Source organism: Sphaeramia orbicularis, chromosome 16, assembly GCF_902148855.1.
Source record: "Sphaeramia orbicularis chromosome 16, fSphaOr1.1, whole genome shotgun sequence".
NCBI lineage: Eukaryota > Metazoa > Chordata > Actinopteri > Kurtiformes > Apogonidae > Sphaeramia > Sphaeramia orbicularis.
In genome coordinates this window covers 7065826-7088644 of record NC_043972.1, presented here as the reverse complement: position 1 = coordinate 7088644, position 22819 = coordinate 7065826, and the positions used below count along the sequence as shown (strand labels likewise).

General features: G+C 36.3%; 1 protein-coding gene across 1 annotated transcript in view; it reads right to left on the bottom strand.

The window, feature by feature from the left end:
* Window positions 1-22819, bottom strand: part of LOC115436195 (NIPA-like protein 2) — a 68235-nt gene that overhangs the window by 17188 nt on the left and 28228 nt on the right. The window contains exons 2-5 of the mRNA XM_030158965.1: window positions 22108-22179; window positions 17539-17707; window positions 4446-4505; window positions 2242-2363 (exon numbers count right to left, since the gene is read on the bottom strand). Of these exons, the coding sequence (XP_030014825.1) occupies window positions 2242-2363; window positions 4446-4505; window positions 17539-17707; window positions 22108-22179 (423 nt within the window). The remainder of the gene's footprint in view (window positions 1-2241; window positions 2364-4445; window positions 4506-17538; window positions 17708-22107; window positions 22180-22819) is intronic.

Below are 22819 nucleotides of genomic sequence, written 5' to 3'. Positions count from 1 at the left end.
CGGATAATTTTAAAGTATAGCTTACAATTCATTTAACAGATATTTTCTTTTATGTGAAACATTATTTACAATTACACAGTCTTCATAAGATTAGATTCTATGATTAAGTTTATTGATTTGAGGGTCCATCCCTTGCCCATCATCACTAAAGTATATTTTTTTTCTAGCTTTTAGGATCAACCAATCACAGCTTTTGAAATGATGACTCATACCTAGCAGCGGGGTCAACCACACCTCCTCACTAAGATAGGAATTTCTGTCCGTTCCTTGCTCAGAGTTCTCTGAGAGTGTTCTGGAATCACTCCTGGAAAGACTCCTTGCTAGGAATTTTTAGGTTAAGTTAGGAGCTCTGTGAGAGGATTCTAAGAATCTTTAGGAATACAGGCCCAGGTTCTGAAAATAATGGACAAAAACCTAGTGCATCACCATCAAATATGAAAAGACACAATCTACTAAGTTCTGAAAGATTCACAATTTTTTGTCGAATGTATGTTCCAGGTATTGTATTTTGATTTATTTTAAAATAAAAATGCAATGCCTTCTTTTATAAAGGTGTCCTTATGTGCACTTTAAGCTACATTCTATTGAAGTATGACTTTAATTAGTGATAAAAATAGTGGTGTAATGTTCCTAGTTGATGAATAGAAAAACATTAATCACCGGTACCACAGTAAGTCACTAAAAATATAAACTAAGGATATAACGATGTGAAAATTTCATATCACGGTTATTGTAATCAAAATTATCACAGTTATCATTATTATCGCGATATTATTGAAATGTGCTTGAAATGTTCAAAAAGTTCTTGTCTTAAACACAACCTGAAATAATTTAACCAAGTTGTATTTTGGAATAAAAAGAAACAAAAAAACCCCAAATAAAATAACAGGGACAATGCACTTTCTGTTGGCAGAAACATTCAAATATTAACATGTAAACATCAAACATACAAATGTGCATTAAAGATGGAACCTTATGGACATTGTTTAAACCATTTTCCATAAAAAGTTTGTGTTGAAAGTGTGATAATCAAACACGGTTATCATGATAATTAGAATTTAAACGGTAATACTAACCATCGGGACTTTTACCGCGGTTTATCGTTATACCGGTAATCGTTACATCCCTAATATAAACATTTATTTGACATAAGCTCATCCTTCTCTTGTACTGAAAGCTTGACAGGAGGCCGGGTCTTAGTTAAGGTTGCTAATGTCTGATTGGACAGCAGCTGTTTGGGGGAGGGGCTTATTAGTGAAAGGTCAGTCTGAGCACCCTTACACTTAAATATATTTTATTGTTTTTATCATAATAGTAGTTTTATAAATGTCTATTTAAAGGTCAATATGTCCAAGTGCATCACATCGTTCATGCTCTGTGTTGGAATTACGTGTTTTGTCCAAATTAAATAAATAAATCCAAGTCACTCTGTCCCCATCCTGTCAGAACAGGTTAATCATCTACAGTGAAAACACCATCACTGTGTTTTTTTTCTCTGCCTTTCGATATCAAAACAGCAGCACCTGTCACAGTCACACGGCCTTTCTGACATTTTTTACCAGCAGTGTCAAACATCACATTTTTATATCAGTCAGCAGAAACCAACAGCATCCTATAAACACATAAACTATATGGACAAAAGTATTGGGACACGTTGAATTCAGGTGTTTCTTTTCTAACAGGGGTCTGGGATACAAAACAATAATTATTAATATCAGAATATAGATTTATGTTGTGATAAATATCATTGCTGTCGTTAGTTTTGTTTAAATTATTATCTTTGCTTCCAATATGTCTTGACTTAATTTCTCCCAACATTGATTTTTTTTAATATCCTTGATTATGATTTTAAGTGTTCTACTTCTAAATTTCTAAAATATTTTAACAAACCTACTTTCTTCATATCTCACTTAGGAAGAAAAATCTCCCATTAAACCTTAAGGAAATATTAATGTTTATAAACATTATGGACAAAAATATTGGGACACATCATGGCTATAGCTGTAAAATATTCTGTTCGTGATGATTTGAAACCTCAGTATTTCCTTAACAATTTAAACAAAACTAACCAATGCAATGCAATGATATTTATCACAATATAAAACTAGATTATGCCACTATTGTTTTGTATCCCAGACCCCTTTTAGAAAAAAACCCCACCTGAGTTCAACGTGTCCCAATACTTTTGTCCATTTAATGTACATGATGCAGACGGGAAGGTTTTAAGGCAGTGACACATACCAGGTAAAGGAGGAAGTACCAGCTGACGTAGTAGTACTGGATCAGATGGGCTGTGATGTGTGTGGAAGTGTGGGGGGCAAAGGTCACCAGGAGGTACGTTCCCGTTATTGCCAGAGTTCCACCTGAACAGAAAAAAGATGAGACGATAGTGAGGAGATGCAGATCCACTGACTTTACATGAATGATTAACTTTTTATGGACAAAAGTATTTGGACATGTTGAATTCAGGTGTTTCTTTTCTAATAAGGGTCTGGGATACCACTACTATTGTAAATAATAATTTTCCACTACAATTAACCATTTACTTTCTTCACATCTCACTTAGGTAGAAAAATCTCACATTAGACTTTAAGGAAATATTGATGTTTATTAACTATACTGACAAAAATATTGGGTCACATCATGGCATTTGAGATATAAACATCAATAAGTCCTAGATGGTTAGTTGTGGTAGAAAATTATTATTTACAGTCAGAGCATGAAGAGAAATTTAGAGGCAGAACATTTAAAATCATATTCATTAATACAACAAAACAAAAAATCAATGCTGAGAGAAATTAAGTAAAAACCATCTCTGAGGCATTATGGAAGAGGAGATAACAATTTAAACCAAACTAACCCATGCAATGATATTTATCCCAATAGAACATTAAAATCATAATCAAGGATATAAAAAAAAAAAAAAAAAATCAATGTTGAGAGAAATTAAGTCAAAACCATCTCTGAGGCATATTGGAAGCAAAGATAATAATTTAAACAAAACTAACGACAGCAATGATATTTATCACAACATAAAACTATATTCTGATATTAATAATTATTGTTTTGTATCCCAGACCCCTGTTAGAAAAACAACACCTGAATTCAACCTGTCCCAGTACTTTTGTCCATATAGTGCATCTCACCTTACAGGGTATTTATATCAACAGGTCATTGCATAAATACCATTCATCAATCCTTCAATTTCTTACATGAAAAAGCCATAAAGAGTGTCCAGCTTTGAGCAGAAGACCTCACCAAATCAACAAGCAGAAACAACATTTGCAGTAGGTACTGTTGTTGCTACTTGCAAAATGCATGAAATATTGGCATTCAGGAGCGTTTACATGACTACAAATGATGTACTTCTGCCTTCCTTGGCTCTTTTTAGTTCTAATAAATGCACTAATTTTAATTTGCAATCTGTGGATGAATGTACCATACGTGAGTGGACTGGCAAATTATTAATTAGCTCTGATAAAATGATTATTGAGCCAAACATTAAGTAATAACCATGTAGAGTTGTCTGAAAAGCATTCGCCTTCTGTTAACGTGCAATGAATATTTAATTACTCTTCTGCGACGTATTTCTTGTAATTTGAAGTTTGAAAATCCCTAAAGTGATTAATCTGTTCACTAAAGAATTTTGACTCTGCTTTTTTCATATCAGAACTTGATAAATTGCTATCAGTGTTGTTGGATTATTGAAATATTTAGTTTTCAGAGCGGAGAGATCGCTTAACGTACAGTTTATATGCACTAGTTGGAGAATATTTCCATTTTATCATGATAACATTACTTACATTTTGCCATGTGTCACTGACCCAGTCATTAATGAGTTACATCTCAGAGTGGAATTCAATCCAAGATGTTACTTCATGTGCTTTAGGTTCATTAGTTCAAAATATTTAACATAAATCAGAACGTACTTGGTTAATTATCATCTGAGGCTACATTTCTAATTACTGATCTGCAATGGATTTCTTGTAAATTGAAGTTTCAGTGCTGAGGAACCAAATTTCATGCATATTGCTTCACATCGAACTGTATTTTAGGTTAAATTTACATTTTTCCTGCTACTTAAGACAAGTTTTATTCATCACATGCACAGTTATTCATAGTTCAATGCACAGAAAATTGTACACATCAGTTTTTGGTTTGTCTAACTCTCCTAATAGTACAATATGCAACACTGTGTCTTATATGAGTTTTCAATCATCATTGTTATCATGTCGTTTAGCTGCAGGTTGTAAATTGTGAGGACAAACAATAGCTTTTCACAGACCAGTAGATAGGTCTGTTGAACAGAAAAACAGAGCAATTTTAAAGAATGATATGTTTTTTTTTAATCTCGGCCTTATTCAGACTGAATGTTTTTCTCTGGCAAATTATCTGTGAAGACCATTATACTTTTTTTTTTTTTTTTAAACATCCTATTTGCTTACCAACAATGTCAGATGCTCGCACCGTCTCTTTGAGGAAAACCACAGATATGATGGCACTGGCTGCAAAGTAAAACATATTCCTGTTAGATGAGCCACTAAAACATTATATAATAAGTGTCAAACTTATTTCAGTTCAGGGGCCACATTCAGCCCAGTTTGATCTCAAGTATAAAATAAACAAATAAAAAATAGCATAACAACTTGACGACAACTCCAAGTTTTTCTCATTGATTTAGTGCAAAAAAAGTGAAAGTATATCATGAAACTGTTTACATTTACAAACTATCCTTTAAAAATATGAACAACCTGGAAATCTTAAAGAAAAATAAGTGCAATTTTAACAATATTATGCCTCAGCAAATTCAAGGTAGGGCAAGTTTATTTGTATAGCACATTTCATGTACAGGACAATTCAAAGTGCTTTACATAAAACATAAAAGCACCACAGGAGAGGCATAAAAATACATTTAAGATGAGCGAAAGTTAAAATATAAGACTAGAGCTGCAACCGATTAACTGACTCAGTGTTCCAAAAAAAAAAAAATCATTCAACTTCAATTCTCCTGAATCAAAGCTTTGTTTCCTTCATTTCTCTGCTGTTAAACATTGGTTCCACTGTTGTGTTTGACACGGACGCTTATTATGACGAACAAAGAAGCTTCAATTCAGAAAAACTGCAATAGAATACTTCCGTTCAATCAATTCAAGTCGATTAATCGAATCGTGATTTTTTGCATTGGCCTCAAGCACCTAATCGATTAATCGGTTGCAGTTCTATAAAATACAATTATATTATAAAAACATTAGCATTAAAATTAAAATAGACATTAAAATCATCAACAATAAAATGTGATTTCAGCTTATTTACACATGTGCATTACGATTTACAGACCGCAGTGGATCTACAAATACACAAACCATTTAGTAACAGGCATCTGGAACTGAAAAATATAGCATTTAACTTCATAATCAAAAAGAACTTGTCAAGACTCAGTGACTGTCAGTATCTTCTGGGTCAGTTTTAAACTTGCAAATTCATCCCGAGGGCCAGTTTTGGTCCGCGGGTCATATATTCGACTCCCTTCCCTTCCTATCCTTTAACCCTTTCATGCACAGCGGTCACTCCAGTGGACAGCTGTTCAAAGCTCTTCTCTTTTTTTTTTTGTTTGATTTTGTTGTTTTAGTTCCATATCACCGACACAGTGGACGCTCATGCATCATCTCATACACTGACATTCATATCGTTACTGTAACTTTGCTGTCCTAGATAAACCTGATCTGCACTAACATGTTTGAGTGTAAAAATAATTGACAGTTGGTTTTTTTTTGTTGTTTTTTTTTTGTTTTATTTGTTTTTTGCAAATTATCTCCATGAAGTGAGTAATAACTAGCATTAGAGTATGATAAAATTTGAGAAAACATCAGATTAGCTGCCTTAAAAATGTTTTAATGTCATAGTTTTCACACAGTATATCAGTAAATACATGTTTCTTTGCTTGTAAAATTAAATGCTTTGTGTCCAGCCGAGAGGACATTTTTGTAACTACATAAAAAAAAGGTTCATAAAAAAATTCAATCGCATTTTTTTTTTTTTCATGCTTAAAGAGGAATAAAAACACTCGGGGGGGGGGGGGGGGGGGTCTTGATTAAGGGTCTCATAATTCATGCATGAAAGGGTTAAAACAGACACACCTGGACATTATCATTTATAGGCAAGCATTATATATATATATATATATATATATATATATATATATATATAAATAAATAAATAAATAAATAAATAATATATATATATATATATATATATATATATATATATATATATATTTAATTTTTTTTTTAAAGTTTTATTTGTTTTTTGCAAATTATCTCCATGAAGTGAGTAATAACTAGCATTAGAGTATGATAAAACATGAGAAAACATCAGATTAGCTGCCTTAAAAATGTTTTTATGTCATAGTTTTCACACAGTATATCAGTAAAAACATGTTTCTTTGCTTGTAAAATTAAATGCTTTGTGTCCAGCCGAGAGGACATTTTTGTAACTACATAAAAAAAAGTTCATAAAAAAATTCAATCGCATTTTTTTTTTGTTTTTTTTCATGCCTAAAGAGGAATAAAAACATTCGGGGGAAAAAATCTTGATTAAGGGTCTCATAATTCATGCATGAAAGGGTTAAAACAGACACACACCTGGACATTATCATTTATAGGTAAGCATTAAATTCCAAGAGATACTCATAGTATCACATTTATAATCAATACACGACTGCCGACAATAAAAGCATAATTGGTGTTCTAGTGGATTTTAATCACCTCTTATTCTCAATTGATTTTCTCTTCATGTAACAAGTCAGTTTACTCACAAACATGGTAAGAAACCTGATTGAATATTGACCCAATGCAAACAACACTTATGCTGCAAATAGACTATGGATTTTTATGGTTGTATATTGCATAATTGTATGAAGGCTAATAAGATTTCTCCATGCACTGTGAAAATATTACAGTACAGTTATGCACTCACATCATACTTAAAATCTCAAACCAGCGCTCAGTCATGCACATACACACATATTATCTGTTGTATAATAAATGCACATCAGTACATACGGTACACGTAACACACACACACAATGTTTGACGTGTTTGTATTGATCTGCATGATTAAAAAGTGCCTGCGAGCTGAGATAGATGGAACACATTAGGACTTTATGACACCAGCATCATATTACAGCAAAATGTTATTCTATGTCCCATCTTTCCAGAGCCCATTCATCAATATCATTGTCAGAAACTGCGGCGCTGAAAAGCAATCAGTCTCACATGGGCTCAGTCTCAGATCAGTCTTCTTAATGTTCGCCACTGAACCGAGAGAGACGGATAAGTGTACAGAGTTTGACTGTGACGGGAATGGCATGGCGGGCAGACGGACGGAGCTGCCCATGTAACCGGGCACAGATGGATGGCCACACAGAGCGAGACGAGAAAACAAACGGGGAGATAAACAGGAGTGGACAGACAGACAGGATGTGACAGTCACAGAGAGGGGGCGTGTTTACATGAAAGACTACGACTGCCGTGTTGGGGGTCCACCACTGTCCTCTTTTGGACTGTGTTGTCATACAGCAAAGGTGTCAAACTCATTTTAGTTCAGGGGCCAGATTCAGCTAAATTTGATCTGAAGTGGGCCGAACCAGTAAAATAACAATGTAATAATATATAAATAATGTCAACTCCAAACTTTTCTCTATGTTTTAGAGCGAAAAAAGTTAATTAGATTATGAACCTTTTTACATCTACAAACTCTCCTTTCAAAAGATGTAAATAACATGAACAAACTGAAAAAATACGTGTAATTTTAACAATATTCTGCCTCAGTTAATCATTTACACATGTATATTATAATGTACAGATCACAGTGGATCTACAAACACACAAAACATTTAATAACAGACAGAATATTGTTAAAATTATACTTGCTTCTCTTAAGACATTTCAGGTTATTTGCATTTTTTGCTAAATTATACTTTGTTTTAATGCAAATACATGAAAATATTTACATTTATAAAGAGAAACATTTGGAGTTGTCATTATTTATATGCTATTATGATAGTATTTTACTGGTCTGACCCACTTGAGATTGAATTAGTCTGAATGTGGAACCTGAACTAAAAGAATTGTTAATATCTTCAGTGTAATTTTTGCATTTCACAAATTCATCCCAAGGGCCAAACTGGACCCTTTGGCGGGCCAGATTTGGCCCCCTGGCCACATGTTTGACACCTGTGTCATACAGGGTGTCCACGAAGTCTCTTTACAGTTTAAAACACTTATTATAAAACTGAGGATATATGTTAATCAGATTTGTTCTATGTTATCAAAGTTTTTAATCACATTGCAGTTTGGTCCATTTTTCTTCAATGAGAGCTCAGTTACTCCAAATGTTTACTTTGACCTTTTGACTGAATATGCGTCACCACAACTGGATGACCTTTAACCAACTATCGTTTTCCAGGTAGATGGTGCACCACTACACTGGGGACTGCATGTTGGTGGGTTCTAAATCAAACAACTGGAATGGAAACAAATCCAGTATAGTCTTGATGTGCTTCATGCAACTAACAGTGCAAATATATCAATCAAATTTTATTTACATAGTGCCAAATCATAACAAGTTATCTCATGACACTTTACATATTGAGTTGGTCAAAACCAGACTCTAAGCCAATTTACAGCAACCCAACAGGATCCTCCAGGAGCAAACACTTGTGACTGGTGACAGTGGAAAGAAAAACTTCCTTTTAACAGGCAGAGGTTTAGAGATAAAGAGGTTTATTAACCCATAAAGACCCGAACAGTCACTGGTGACCAAAACCATCTACTGATCTAAACTGTTTACTACCTGTTGATCCACTAATTCTATCAATACATGTAAATAATTGGCGTAAAATACAGTTCATCACCTTTTCATGGTCATCAGATATGACCCAATTGGACGTTCAGAGGCTCTGTAGTTACCGTGGAAACACCGTCATCTTCTACAACATTGATTCTTTAGTAAAACCCATGAAGTTGGATCAATGACGGTGGATCGATATGGAAGTAAATCTGTCTCATCAGATTTTTTTAATAAAAAAGCCACTGAATTTCTAGCACTGAATGTTTTTGCACTGAAATTAAGTATCTGAATTTTTTCAGCGTCACATGACCAACCTAACATAATTTGATTGGCTGGCTGGTGGTTCAACTTGAGATAGAATCATTGCTTATCCTTGGTGTCCCGGATGTGTGATCTCAATTTTTTGCATCTGAATTTTTTTTTATTCTTAATTTATGAACATAGTAAAATTAAGAGACAAAAAATTCAGATACTTAATTTCAGTGCAAAAAAAATTCACATACTCAATTTCAGTGCAAAAAAAAAATTCAGATACTTATTTTCAGTGCAAAAAAAATTCAGTGCTAGAAATTCAATGGCTTTTATAATTCGAAATCTGACGAGACAGATTTACTTCCATAGATCAACACATTTGTTTTTATGTTCAGTTAATGATATCTTTGCCGAAAAACTCACTTTTTCTTCAGTTTTCTCTGTTTTGATATAACCACCTTTGAAATTACGCTGAGTTTTCATGACCATCCAAATTAAGAACAGGAAAATACATGATTTACAGTGAAAAATGCAAAATATAGAGGGTAAAATAATAAGGATCTATAATATAAAGGCTAAATTTGGGAACTGACACAAAAGTAGCACTGGGTCTTTATGGGTTAAATGAGATTAAAAAAAAAAAAAAAAATAAAAAAAGAAATTCAACATCTACTTTCTATTAAGTAATAATTTCCACAGATTTTTCTATGCATTTGCTTCTCTAATAAATTTGTTAAATGGTAAAGAGACTTTCTGGACACCCTGTATACTCCAGGTGTGAAGGCTGTGTTTGTTTTGGATTTTGGATTCTACCGCCGTGCTCCTGCCAGCCGAGCAGGTGATGGCACCCAGACAGAGACAGACTAATTAAATGGAAAAATTCCAGTGAAATACTAAAAAACAGACCGACTTTGTGTGCAGACTGTGCCACGATCGTAAAGAGATTAGCTGCAGAGTATAAACACCTCAATATGTCACAGACTCGCAGCGTGTCATGGATTTGTCATGAGAGATGATCTAAACACAGGCTGTTCAACACAAATGCCTCATTTGCAAATATTACTATGACAGGGTTGATTTGAGCCAATAAACCCAAACCATGCACAAAGTTGATTTACACAACTAAAAATCACCCTTTCTGGTCTTAATAAATCCTGTTAAGTACGTGTGAAAATGATATAAATGAGGGGACATTAATACCAAATTTCAAGTTTACAAAGAATCTCATTGGCTTTGTGATGAAACTGCCTGTTGTTAAATATTTCATGCTGTGTTCATGTTCGCATACACATTTAGGAGTCCTTCTTTGCCTCTGGGACCAGCTGGATCTAACAAGTAACCATAGCAACTCCATACAAAGTGAGATTAACAGGGCTTGATAAAATGAAAAATGTGGCAACAGGAACCTCTGGGGTACACAGCTCTGTCACCACTCCATGTTTTTATAGACGTGTGTGTTCGTATGTTTCTATTTTCATGGGGTCCCAAAACCTGGAGCCCACTTAAGACAGTCCCCGTAATATAAATCACTAAATTTCAAGGTGATGACTTGGGCTAAGTAAAGGTTATGGGGTTAGTGGTTAAAATTACGGTTCAGGTAAAACAACAGGAAATGAATGGAAGTCAATGTGACGTTCCCACAAGTGATAGAAAGAAGGAGGTGTGTATTGCATCAGTCGTCCTCTGTGCTTTTTCTCAGATGTGTCATAATGGGAACCTCCCTGTGGGAAAACACACTGCGTCGAGCGTTCTTTCACCACAGGATTCTGACATAAAAGCAGCAAAACGTCGAGCTGTCATCTCCCAGAAAAGCTCAAGACTAACATCTGTTCACTCAGTGCACATATTGTATGTTTACACTGTCGCAAAAAGACAAGGAACGTTAGATTCAGAAGCATCGTCCTTACAGTTGAATGTGTAGGCAAGCTCAGAAATGGTAAAATCTATATAATTAAAGGCTTTTAATTTCCTGTATGAGTTGTTTTATAGCTGAAAGTAATGCACTATTGTTGTGTGATCCGTCTTCTCTCAGAATTGTAGTTTTACTCAGTCACGTCTCAGTCAAGGACAACGAAGAGGATTTTATTTCACGATGAATTAAGATCGCATTAAACTGCCTGTGCACTCATTTATCGGATCATTATGGTGATTTAATGCAAAACTTCCTGCTTCAAATCAATAACCAATATTTCTTCAGTATTAAACTTTAGCTTTCTCAAGGAGATGTCGTCTAGATCTTCAAAAAAAAAAAAAAAAAGGGAAAAAATGCTACACTTCACTGAGTTATCTATGAGAAAAGGACAAAAACAGTTTGAAAATTCTTCACGTACATATTCCTGGCTAAAATCAAATCTATCTATCTATCTATCTATCTATCTATCTATCTATCTATAATATATGTGTTGATTTTTCTGGTGTGAGGGAAAATATACAATATTTGTTCAATTGAAGACATTTTTCAATACAGGAAACAAACATCAGGCTCCCAACAACCAAAACAAAACAAGACGGGGGGAAACCCCCCCCCCCAAAAAAAAGACAAGGACCATACCATTGATTTCCTGCCATTAGAGCCCCACATGATACAATAAGTGAAACAATGAGCTGGGTGTTAAAGTTTGCGGAAGAAGTCAGAGGGTTTTTGAGTTGTGGAAGTAGGTCATAAAGGGGCCCCATATGTTGTCAAATTTCATATCAGACAAGTGAAGAGAGTAGCGGATTTTTTCCAGACCAATACAAGACATGAGGTCCTCCAACTATTGAGCACCTTTCCATCGGGTTAAAACTGCAAGTCTAGCCAGCAAAGATGAGAATGATGAGACACGGCACTGAGCTGGTGTCAAGAAGACGAGGTCCTAATTATATATATATATTTTTTATTCATTTATTTTAACCAAGAATGTGTAATATACTGTTTTTAATATGTTTGCTAGGTGTGCAAGCTACCTAAACTTATTTACCATAAGTTAAGGGTTGTAGATAATTCCTGTGTGGTGAGGTGGTGATATAGTAGAGGTCAGTGCTTCCACCTGTTCAACTCGATCAGCTATCAAAAATTAGAGGTCGACCGATATGGGTTTTTCTAAAGCCAACGCCAATATTTAAAAATTTAGCCAGCTGATGGCCGATATCTACAGCCAATTTTTGAGGCCTATATTTAAGGCAATTTTTTTTTTTTTTTTTTTTAAAGCAAAAAAAATTTTAAGGCAGATGTTGGAAAAACAAAACAAAAAAAAATCAATATATTGGCCGGCCGATATATTGTCTACCTCTATCAAAAATAGAGATTCGTAGGTTAATTTTCCTGACTGTTGTATTATGAAGATCTGGAGTTGGTCCCCAAGAGCCTTCAGTGCTCCTAATGTGCTAAGTGCTAATGCTAATGGGAAGTTGTTTATAGTCGTAATAGTTTTAATAGTTATTTTATAGTGATGCGGTGGCATAATGGTTAGCACTTCCGCCTCACAGTGAGAGGGTTCTGGGATCTGGAGCTGATGCTACGTGCCGGTTGTGTATTAGGATGAATGAAATGCAGAGACTGAATTTCCCTACAGGGATAGTAAAGCGAATTAACCTTAACGTTTAACCTTTAATGCAGCGTTAGCTTTGTGAGACACTGCAGTGATAAAATGTGGTGATGAATTCTGTTGCTGTCTAATCTGGTTCTGTTTTGATCCTGACTCAGTGTTGATGTTCTCCGGTCTTTGGCATGACTCAGTCTTTGTTCTGATGTTCTTGACCATAACACCAGCTGATAAACCAGCTGTAAACTTCAATAGAAAGCAAATTAGACAGTAATATTATTCACTGCTAGAAGTGCCAAAGTGCTGAGCAGGGTTTTTTTGAGAGTAGACCTCTATTAACTGTAAATTCACACATTTTATTCTCTTTGTGACATTACTTTCAATCTACCTGTTCAAGGACGTGGTTACATTCTACAGCTACTTCACGCCTGACGATCCCATCACATAACGATTCATTTTGTTGGGTCGTGCAAACACTATCATTCAAAGACCTCATTATATATGTGGCAACATGGCGGATTGTGTGCGCAGAGAGACGCCGACTCTTGGATTAAATCGGCCATGTCTAAAACCCATGATCTATGAGATGGTAGATGGCAAATCGATTGTAGAGGATGAGCTTCTGAACTTCCTTGCAGTCAAGATAAAGACTATGAGCCAAGATGAACTAGTCCTTATAGCCTCGAACACCTTCGACTCTAAGTGGATTGAATCATCAAGAAAGACATTGTTCGAACTGTGTCCTGGCGCCAAGCAAAGCCAAGGTTTGTTTTTTTTTCGGTTCAGTACAGGAAGAAAGAAAACCCCTCAAAATGTCTATTAATGCATTTATGAATTTTTTAACATTTTCCCCCCAATTTTTGGAGACAATAGAATATAGAAAAACAGGAATAATATAATTCTGCTGCTACATATCAAATAGAAAATAAAATAAATTATTAATATTACTAAATGTATCTTAAACATTAGTATTGCACTTTTCCCTGAAAGGTAGTTTTGAACAAACAAGAAAAATCTAATCACAGTTCTGTCAGTTCAAATTCTGCATAAAAATAACAAAAAAAATTCCACATGAAGTGCAACATTAACAAGAGGGTAAACTGGTATTCTGTTGAAACAAACTGAAGAGAAACTTTGACGACACAATGAACCAAATTATTTATTTTAGGACAGAGAACAAACTGTTTAGGACACTGTGTGTATTTGCCAATTTGTTTTTTTTTTTGTTTTTTTTGTTTTTTTGTCGGAGCCAGGGGTAGGGGGGGTGCAGTTATATACCTGGGGGTGCGGTCCATAACTAACGTAACGAATGCTGTCGTGAAACAAAAGTGGAACTTTACATACTTTCAACGTTCTATTTATTCCTCTATTATACAGCGTGCGTGACAGACAGACAGACAAACAGAGCTAGTGTAAGTGCTTTAGAACTACCGTAGTTCCTAGGAGCCAAACAACGTCCGTCTTATTAACGTCTCTTTCCTCGTTGTTGTCTTTCACCTGAACCTGAACTGATCCAAACTGGACTGTAATGATGGTGGAGGGTCTTCAGTCTCTTCCTTCCAGGTTCACATCATATTTGTTGTTTTTTTTTAACCTTATATCAACTGCTATTTCATATTTCGGGTCTATGTGTGCTCCTTTCAATAAGTCCGTGTGAAACTTGCGCGGATTTAAAGTTCCGCATCGAACAACGTCTTTCCTTCCTTTTTCTTTTTCTCATCATACTGTGCCGTTTTGGTACAGCTGTGTACCGAACCGAACAGGTGCGTACCGAAACGGTTCGGTTCAGTACGTGTACCGTTAGAGGCCTACTGTGTAGCCTTTAAGGGTGACCAGAAAGACATGAGTAGTATTAAAAGTCCCCCCTTGTGGGCCAGGTTTAAAAAGGCTAGCTTACAAAAGCTCAAAGTTGCATATAATAATTCCATGAGAATACTGTTTAAAAAACCTCGATGGACTAGTGCAAGTGAGTTATTCTGCAATGCAGGGGTTAACACTTTTCAGGCTCTTATGAGAAACTTAATGTACAAATTTATCTGTCGATTGAACGATTCTCAGAATTCCATCATTAGGCTTTTGACAAATCCCAGTCATAGTTCAGTGCGATACCAGTCATCCCTGTGGCGACACTGGTACAGTTGTCTTTTATAATATGGATGATGTTTTGTCTGTATTTTTAACCTGTGTTTTTAAGTTTATTCTGTTTGTTGATTGTTTGTTTTTAAATAGACTCCCAAGTCTGCAAATAAAGATGATGATGATGATGATGATATACACAGTGAGATTTTTAAAATATTTTTTCATCCTCCAAACTCCTCACAGTTGAATGAGCTACAAACAGAAGGCTCCGTCATGCTGGCAACCCGGCGACAAAGCAAAGTTTGTGGAAAGAAATTTGGTGAAATATCTTGGCAACCATGGGAAGCGATTTTCATGCTTTTCAGTTCTACTTTTGGCAACGAATCTGCTGCAAAAGCTCCAAAATTACTTTGCACTGTGCTACACAACATGTCTTAGTCTTAGCGTACAATGCTGCAGGTTTGACATCTGTGATAAACGCTGATGCAGTGTGTGAATCAGGTCTGTGTTTATTTCCACCGTACCAGCCTCCTGCTTCTTTTGCATGTGATGACATTGTATCTTACAGAGAGCTGAGGCTCCGCTCCATACAACAGCCTTTCAGGATGATGCTGTCATTCCTAATAGAGACCAGTGGGCTCTGTGGATGGGGACAGTAATAATTGCTCTCCGTGGAGTGTCACAGCGCCAGCATGATGTGCAGGGACAGGCGTCTGACAGCAGCATCATCAGCCTCCCTCTTCTTCTTCTTCTTCTTCTTCTTCTTCTTCTCTACTTCTGTTTTCCACATGTTGTGCATTGATGCCTGGTGTCTTACTTCACTCAAATCCTTATTCTCTTATCTCACCCTCTTTTCTCCTATCCATCCTCACCTCATCTTCTCCACTGTTTTCACCCTCTTGCTTGCTCTCCCAGGGCCTCCCACTGTCTGTCTGTCTGCCCCCCCCTCCTCCTCCTCCACACCCCCCACTGCCAAGCCTTCACACTGCACTTGGAAAACAGGCACAACAGCACAGCAGGAGGGTGTGTGTGTTAGCCCAAGGAGCATCTCCACTCGGCAAAATCCAATAGACTTGGGTGTTTACTCACGACTGCAGTTATGTATGTGTGTGCTCATTTGCGTTTTGAGTCAGTGCGAGGTGAGAGGTGTAGTCCCAGTGACAGACAGCAGCCCGAACATTCTCCCCGAGCTCCACTTAGCACAGAGGGCGACAGGCTGTGTCATGGCTTCAGACATCTTCCTCTCTTCTCCCTTGTTAACTTTCTTTCACCTCTTCATCTCAGGCTTCATTAATTCTTCAAGCCACACTTCAGCTGAATATTATTCATGCTCATTCCAATGCCACACTACTGTTTTTACATGCATAATAATGGGAGTGAATGGAAATGAGCAGTCATTGTTATTGTTTCTACCTGTGGCTGTGTGGAGTCACAGTAATGTCAGCTTGCACACACTGACGAAGCACTGTCAGGCAACTGCTGTCAATATGGCACAGTCCCTGTTATTGAGGAAAAAGCATTTAGAGAGTAATTGTTCACCGAAGCAAGTGCCTCGCTAAACTACGACGAACAAGGGGTCCGGCTGCCTTAACAAGATTTGCGGTTTTGCTCAGTGCTTTATTCAAACCATTCAATCATTGTAAGACGTGACTACAGGAAAATCATTTGAAGCGTCGGGTAATAGCTGTCATTAATATCCATGACTCACCACCACCTCCAGCGCGCTGAGTGATGGGTGGCGGGAGGCAAGAACTGAACCTGTTCAATATTTAACCTGTGTTTAGAGTGTTTGCACTGAGCAGCTGCCAGCTGTAGCAACCAGACAGCCTTTGTTTTGATTGGCTAATGAATCTGGTTTAGTTCATGACAGCTTAGCTCACGCTGTGCACTGTAAAAATGATCTTTTCTGGATTTATAATGTCAAAAGTAATTGGACTTCCTGAATCACCTATAAAACCGAGTGAGAGTGCACCCTCAGCGTCTGCTGGCTCCATGTGTGCTAGGAATTGGGAGATTTGAGTTAAAAATACTGCATGTGCCTGCACACAATGGTAAAGTTAGGCCATAAAATGTCTTTGTGATTTTGACAGATCTTAGAAATTGAGTCAATGAATGTTATTTTTCTCATTTAAAAAAAAAAAAAAAAAAAAAAAAAAGGCACCAACTATAACATTCAGTCAGTGTTTGCCTTCAATAAAATGCATTATTTTTCTATGTTAGTGGACTTTCTGAGTGAAGAATAGATAGTGTTGATAAAAGACCAGACAAATATTAAATGCACATTCTGAAATTTTGCACTGGAATTATTTATGAAAACACCAAAATTTAAAAAAAAGAAATCCATACTGAATTTTGCCACAAAAAAAAAAAAAAGTTGAATAAATGTGTGTAAATGAAAAGATGAGGCCATAATATTGTGAAAATGACACTTTTTCTGATGTTATTCACATTTTGTTGTCAAAAGATAGTTTGTAATTATAAACATTTTCATAATTTAATGTTATTTTTTTCACAATAGAAGAGAAACATTTGGAGTTGTCCTTATTTCTAGCCGATTATGCAGTTATTTTACTGCTCTGACCCACTTGAGATCAAATTGAGCTGTATGTGGACCCTGAACTAAAATGAGTTTGACACCCCTGGTTTAGAGACTTTCATTTATTACTGATACTGGAGGATAAGACTGTGTGTTTTCTGATCAGCACCTACAGCAGAAGCTTGATACAAAGCAGTCTGTTTATGTGTAAACCTTAATGACAAAAGATCTCATATGACAACTGATGCAACTGTATCAAGTCAGAGATAAAGTGTGAGATGGAAAAGTTGCTCTCACCTATGACTGACACACAACCCAGCGGGGCGATGAGCGAGGCTGGGGCAAAGCCGTAGGCAGCGAAGTTCCCCAGTTCCCCGACGCCCATGAGGACGACGCCACACCACCACAGCACAGACGTGTAGTAGGGCTTGGATCTACGCTGGGCCTGACGGACGTGGGCATATTTCTGTCAGGGAGAGAGTGAAGACGTCAGTCAGAGGAACAGGATCCAAAAACAAAATGCTAACATTAATATGTGTAAAGTCGGGCATTTTTGCTAAGTAACCACAGGGCTCATCAATAGAATAGAACAGAATAGAAAAATAAAATAGAAAACATAACGTGCTGTGCACTTTTAATACCCCTCGACCAAATATAGTTTAAGATTCCGTTGAAAGTTACTGCCCTATAATTTAGATTAGATTGTCTTTGTGTAAAAACTTATTACATACATATTTATATTTGAATGGACACATTTGGTTTATATTCCATTAGGGATATATTTTACTCTAAAAGTCACTTTATCTTCAGTTTTCTCCGTTTTTGACAGAATCACCCTCAACTTTAATCTGAGGTTTTATGGACATCTCTATGATTAGTAAATTCAATAAAGAAAAACACCTGATTTTCGCTGAAAAATGCAAAGGATAATATTTTAATAAATTATGATAAATCACGAATAGGGGTGTTAGAAAATATCGGCTCTGCAATATATCGCGATATTTCATTTCACAATACTGTATCGATATTAAAAAGTACCGTATCAATATTTTAAAGTATTTATTCAAATGCAGATATGACGGAGGTTCATTTTTGTTTTTTAGTTGTCTTTATTGGTTACGTCTTATTTCTTATTATTTAACACTCTTATTAAATAATGTTAGTGCTGTTGTTGGGATTGCACAAAAATAATGATACAGAACTAATGGAATACGAATATTTGAACAGGATCTTAAACTATAATTTCTGTAAAACATAGTTTAAGTTTTAACACAGGAACATTTTGTGATATAGCATTAGATCCTGTTGTGATCAAATAAAAATGTGTTTAGTATTTGTGCATATTTCTGGTGTAATTCAATGCTTCCAGGAAATATCATTTAAAAAAGAAATAAACAAAAACTGCGATGAACTGGCGACTTGTCCAGGGTGTACCCCGCCTTCGCCCCTATGTAGCTGGGATAGGCTCCAAGCGACCCCCGTGACCCTAGTAGGATAAACGGGTTCAGAAAATGAATGAATGAATGAATAAACAAAAAACTGCCTTTTTAACAGTATCATGATATATCGTGATATATCGTATCGCAATCCTAGTATTGCGATTTGCATCGTATCACCAGATTCTTGACAATACACACCCCTACTTATGAAAGGTTAAAAATAGAGAAAAAATCCATTTGGGGACTGCCACAGAAGTAGCACTGATGGGTTAAGCTTTAGGTCCCATCATCAGACTCAGGATCCAATAAGAAGACGTGAACACTAACGCTACAGCCTTACACAGAACAGAACACATGGATCTGAAGAGGATGTACAGCAGTAAAGTGGCTCCAAACGCAGTGACGGTATCCTGATTAGCATTTCATCTCACAGCTACGACACCAATTAGATAAATCAGTGAGGTGGAAGCTGTACAAATGAAATGTGTACTTCACAATCATGCACAGATCTGAGGGTACATCCTGTTTTCCTTTTCGTGATTACATCCACGTTTCCTTCACTCGTGTCTTTTCCGTGTGCCGTCCGCCCACTAAAGATGCCACCCCTGACAAATGAAGCATGACGGTTCAGTTTAAGACTTCCGCCAAGGATCGTCTGGTGTATCCTGACTCATCACACCTCAGAGACCCCCACCCCACCCCTCCCTTCCCCTAACCCACTCATCAGGTTACATATAAGAGGGTTGGGGGAACCTGGATCAACGATAAGATGCACACAGTTTTTTAATCTTTATTTAAAATGAAGCCACAGCTGTTCTTTTGCCTGTTCTGCTGTTATTGCATAAATATTTGTTATATATTAAACAGGAGTGTAACTGAGTAACAGATGGTGTTTAGGTTTAATCTAAACCCCTCAGAAAAATAGAATCACATCATTTAGATTGGGGAAATTTTTGAGAATGTGTCCTAAAGCGTAAAGTTTCACAGATGCTTTAGAAAGTGAATGCCTTGAGTATGAAGTCATTATTTAAAGCTGCAACGATTGATGAAAAAAATATGTCAACTATAATTAACTTTCAGTGTATCTTTATTATAAAATGGAAGTGGACTCTGTTTGTGTGCGTGTCTTGGGCATCATACAAAATCTGGAAAGAGCTGACTGCTGCAGTTTGGCATACTTATGTATTTTTGGTCCAGGAACAGACTAGCGAAAACGGCAAGTTGATAGGACCAAAATTTTGGGAGATATTAGTAATTTTGGAATACAATAGCCTCACAATCATGTTGCTATGCCCAGAATGCTTTGGTGGTGACTGCTGGACAAATGTGGTACAGCATGCATGAATACACAACAGCATAAAAACTACCACATCTACAACAGGTCAACACGCTAGTATAAACTATTTGGCTTCTTAGTTAGCGGATCTGATTCTGGATTTGGTGCGACTTTGAAAAATTTCCCCATTATAAGAGATAGGAAGTGGATCGATGCAATAACTCAGTAAATATAAATGATATCCAGTGTAAATTTCTACAGTCCAGCCCTGATGGGGAGATGACCAAAACATAATGTCCACATGCAGATCAGGATCTTCTTCCGGATCCAGAAACTTACGGAAAATTTAACATGGGCTCTTATGTGGAAAAAAATTTCAGTCGTCTTTTTCTCCCAAACTCCAGTTCTGATTGACTTCAAACTTGGTATACAGCTTCTGTATGATGATGTCAACACATGGTATTGCAATTATTTCGATCCAGATCTGATTCTGGATTTGGTGCGACTTTGAAAAATTTCCCCATTATAACAGATAGGAAGTGGATTGATCCAATAAATCAGTATCAATGATATCAAGTTGGAATTTGAATTTTTTGCAGATCTGATTGGAATATGACCAAAACATGGGCTATTTCTGTAATATAATAAATACACATAGCTGGGTGATAATAAATGGCATCTGGATGCATTTCCCAAAGCTTTTAATTTGGCCGGTAAGCTACAGGGCCATTGGTCCTATTTTTTTTCTGTTACTTTTAGGTTTTTAGAGACCTGTGACAATTCAATAAGTTGGCTGTAAATGAGCGCTTTGGCAGTGACTGCTGGACAAATGTAGTACAGCATGAGCAAATACACAACAAATATCTACGCCAAGGGAACGGGATGCTGCCCCTTAGGGTCAGAATGTGGATTTTAAAAACACCACCCCTTTTTCACACCCCACCCTCGGTACTGACAATGATGAAGTCCAGAATGGTTCTCCACGGGTCAGTGCATTAGTTGTACCTGAAATGGTCTAAAAAGAAACTAGGAGACTTCGGTATTTACTACTAGCCTGTGGAAAATCGACCCTGTTACAAGGAGATTTGTCCAATCATAAGGTTTTTTCCCAGACAGGTAGGAGGGTTGAATGTGTGACTGACAACTGTAATTACCAATAGTTGATCAGATGCAACCTGGGCATGATTCTACTAAACATGGCTTCAGTTCTAATCACATGAAACAGCGCCAGGTTCATTTATATTTATGTTTATATTTAGTATTTTAATTTGGACTAAGAAGAAACTAAAGAAGGCAGGTGTGCATTTCCAAATTCTGGCATTTCCCCCTGATTTCAGCTCCTGCAGCTATAACGGTTCCAAAGCAGAATATGAAAACTGATAAGCTGCAGATAGAGATTTTAGTTCTTATTAATTCTCTAGTCTCTAGTTTTGGTTTTACTTACTTTAGTCATTGCTTTTTCTTTTCTACTCAGTTCTATTTATCTATTGATGAACCCTGTGGTGGCTGAGCAAAAATGCTCGTCTCTACAAATAAAAAAAAGAATTCAAGGTCCACGGAAAGATACTGTATCTAAACCATAATAACCATAAAAAAACAGAATTTTGGCTCCTATAGATTTAATCATCATAAATATGCCAGATTCTTGTTTGCAGTTAGAGGTGCTATACAAGAACATTTTGTGCACAATTTGCATTATAATTAGGTTGAGGTTAAAAAAAAAAAAAATCAACTTACCATATTTTGTCAGCTATTACATTTTCCATTTCATTTTCATTAGAAAAATATAAAAATAATATTTAAAGATCCCAGCAAAAACCACAAGTACATTCATTTAAATTTAATTAAAATGATTTGCTTTGCAGGACATCTCTATAGCACCAATGTTCTGCTGTAACACATTCAACTGAAAAAAAAAAATTGTAGTTCAAGCTTAATATTATACTTAACCATTTTGCAAATTTAATTACATTTTGATTGATCGTGAAGCTCTATAATATGCAGCACATTCACTAAACTCCTGATGCCTCAAAAAAAGATTAAAGTGTCATGAGAGGCACTACTTCAAGAGCGGGAGAATGAGTCTTCACATGTATTAATTGCCTGCTGTGCACTTAGTGTTCCTGTACAGCAGGATTCTTTTGTTCCTACCTGTATGTTGAGAGAAATGCTGATGAGGACATTCCCACAGATGGAGATGATGATTCCCAGGAGATAAGTCTCCTAAAAACAAACAGTGAACAGGCACAGAATTAAGTGACGCTCTACTTGTCACACAACTTCCAAACACCACATAATACTCCCTGCAAGTCTCCCCTCCAGCTGTTGCCGCTGTCATTTCCCTGACGACCACAGAGAGCATCATTCTGTACCATTCAGAAGCGTTAAGATGTGTGTGTTTGTGTGTTTACGCTCTCACAAAACCAAGGCTTCGAAGATTTCACCGTATCAAACTTTTGACAAGCTCATACACAATAAACAGCACAAAAAAAAAACAAACATTCCCTCCCGGCTCTCCCATGGAACAAAACACCTTATATGCAGGATGCAAGTTGAAAAACACCTGAAAACCCACAACAATGAAGTCATGACGCATGGTTTTAAAGCCTGCACTGAAGGTAGAAATGCTGCATGTGTAAAACTCCTCTGGGGGGTTTTAAATCATGCATCTTTAAACCCATCAGCTGAATTTTTATGTATTTGTATGCAAAGTGAGGTTTAATATTCATTCTATTTTGCACGGATGGCTATTAATTATGAATAACTTACTGGTTATGGCTAGTATGTAGACAAAACAGGTTATATCAGCACCTTAGATGGTATTTTTCACTGAATACAAGGTTTACTGATCAGTAGACACAAG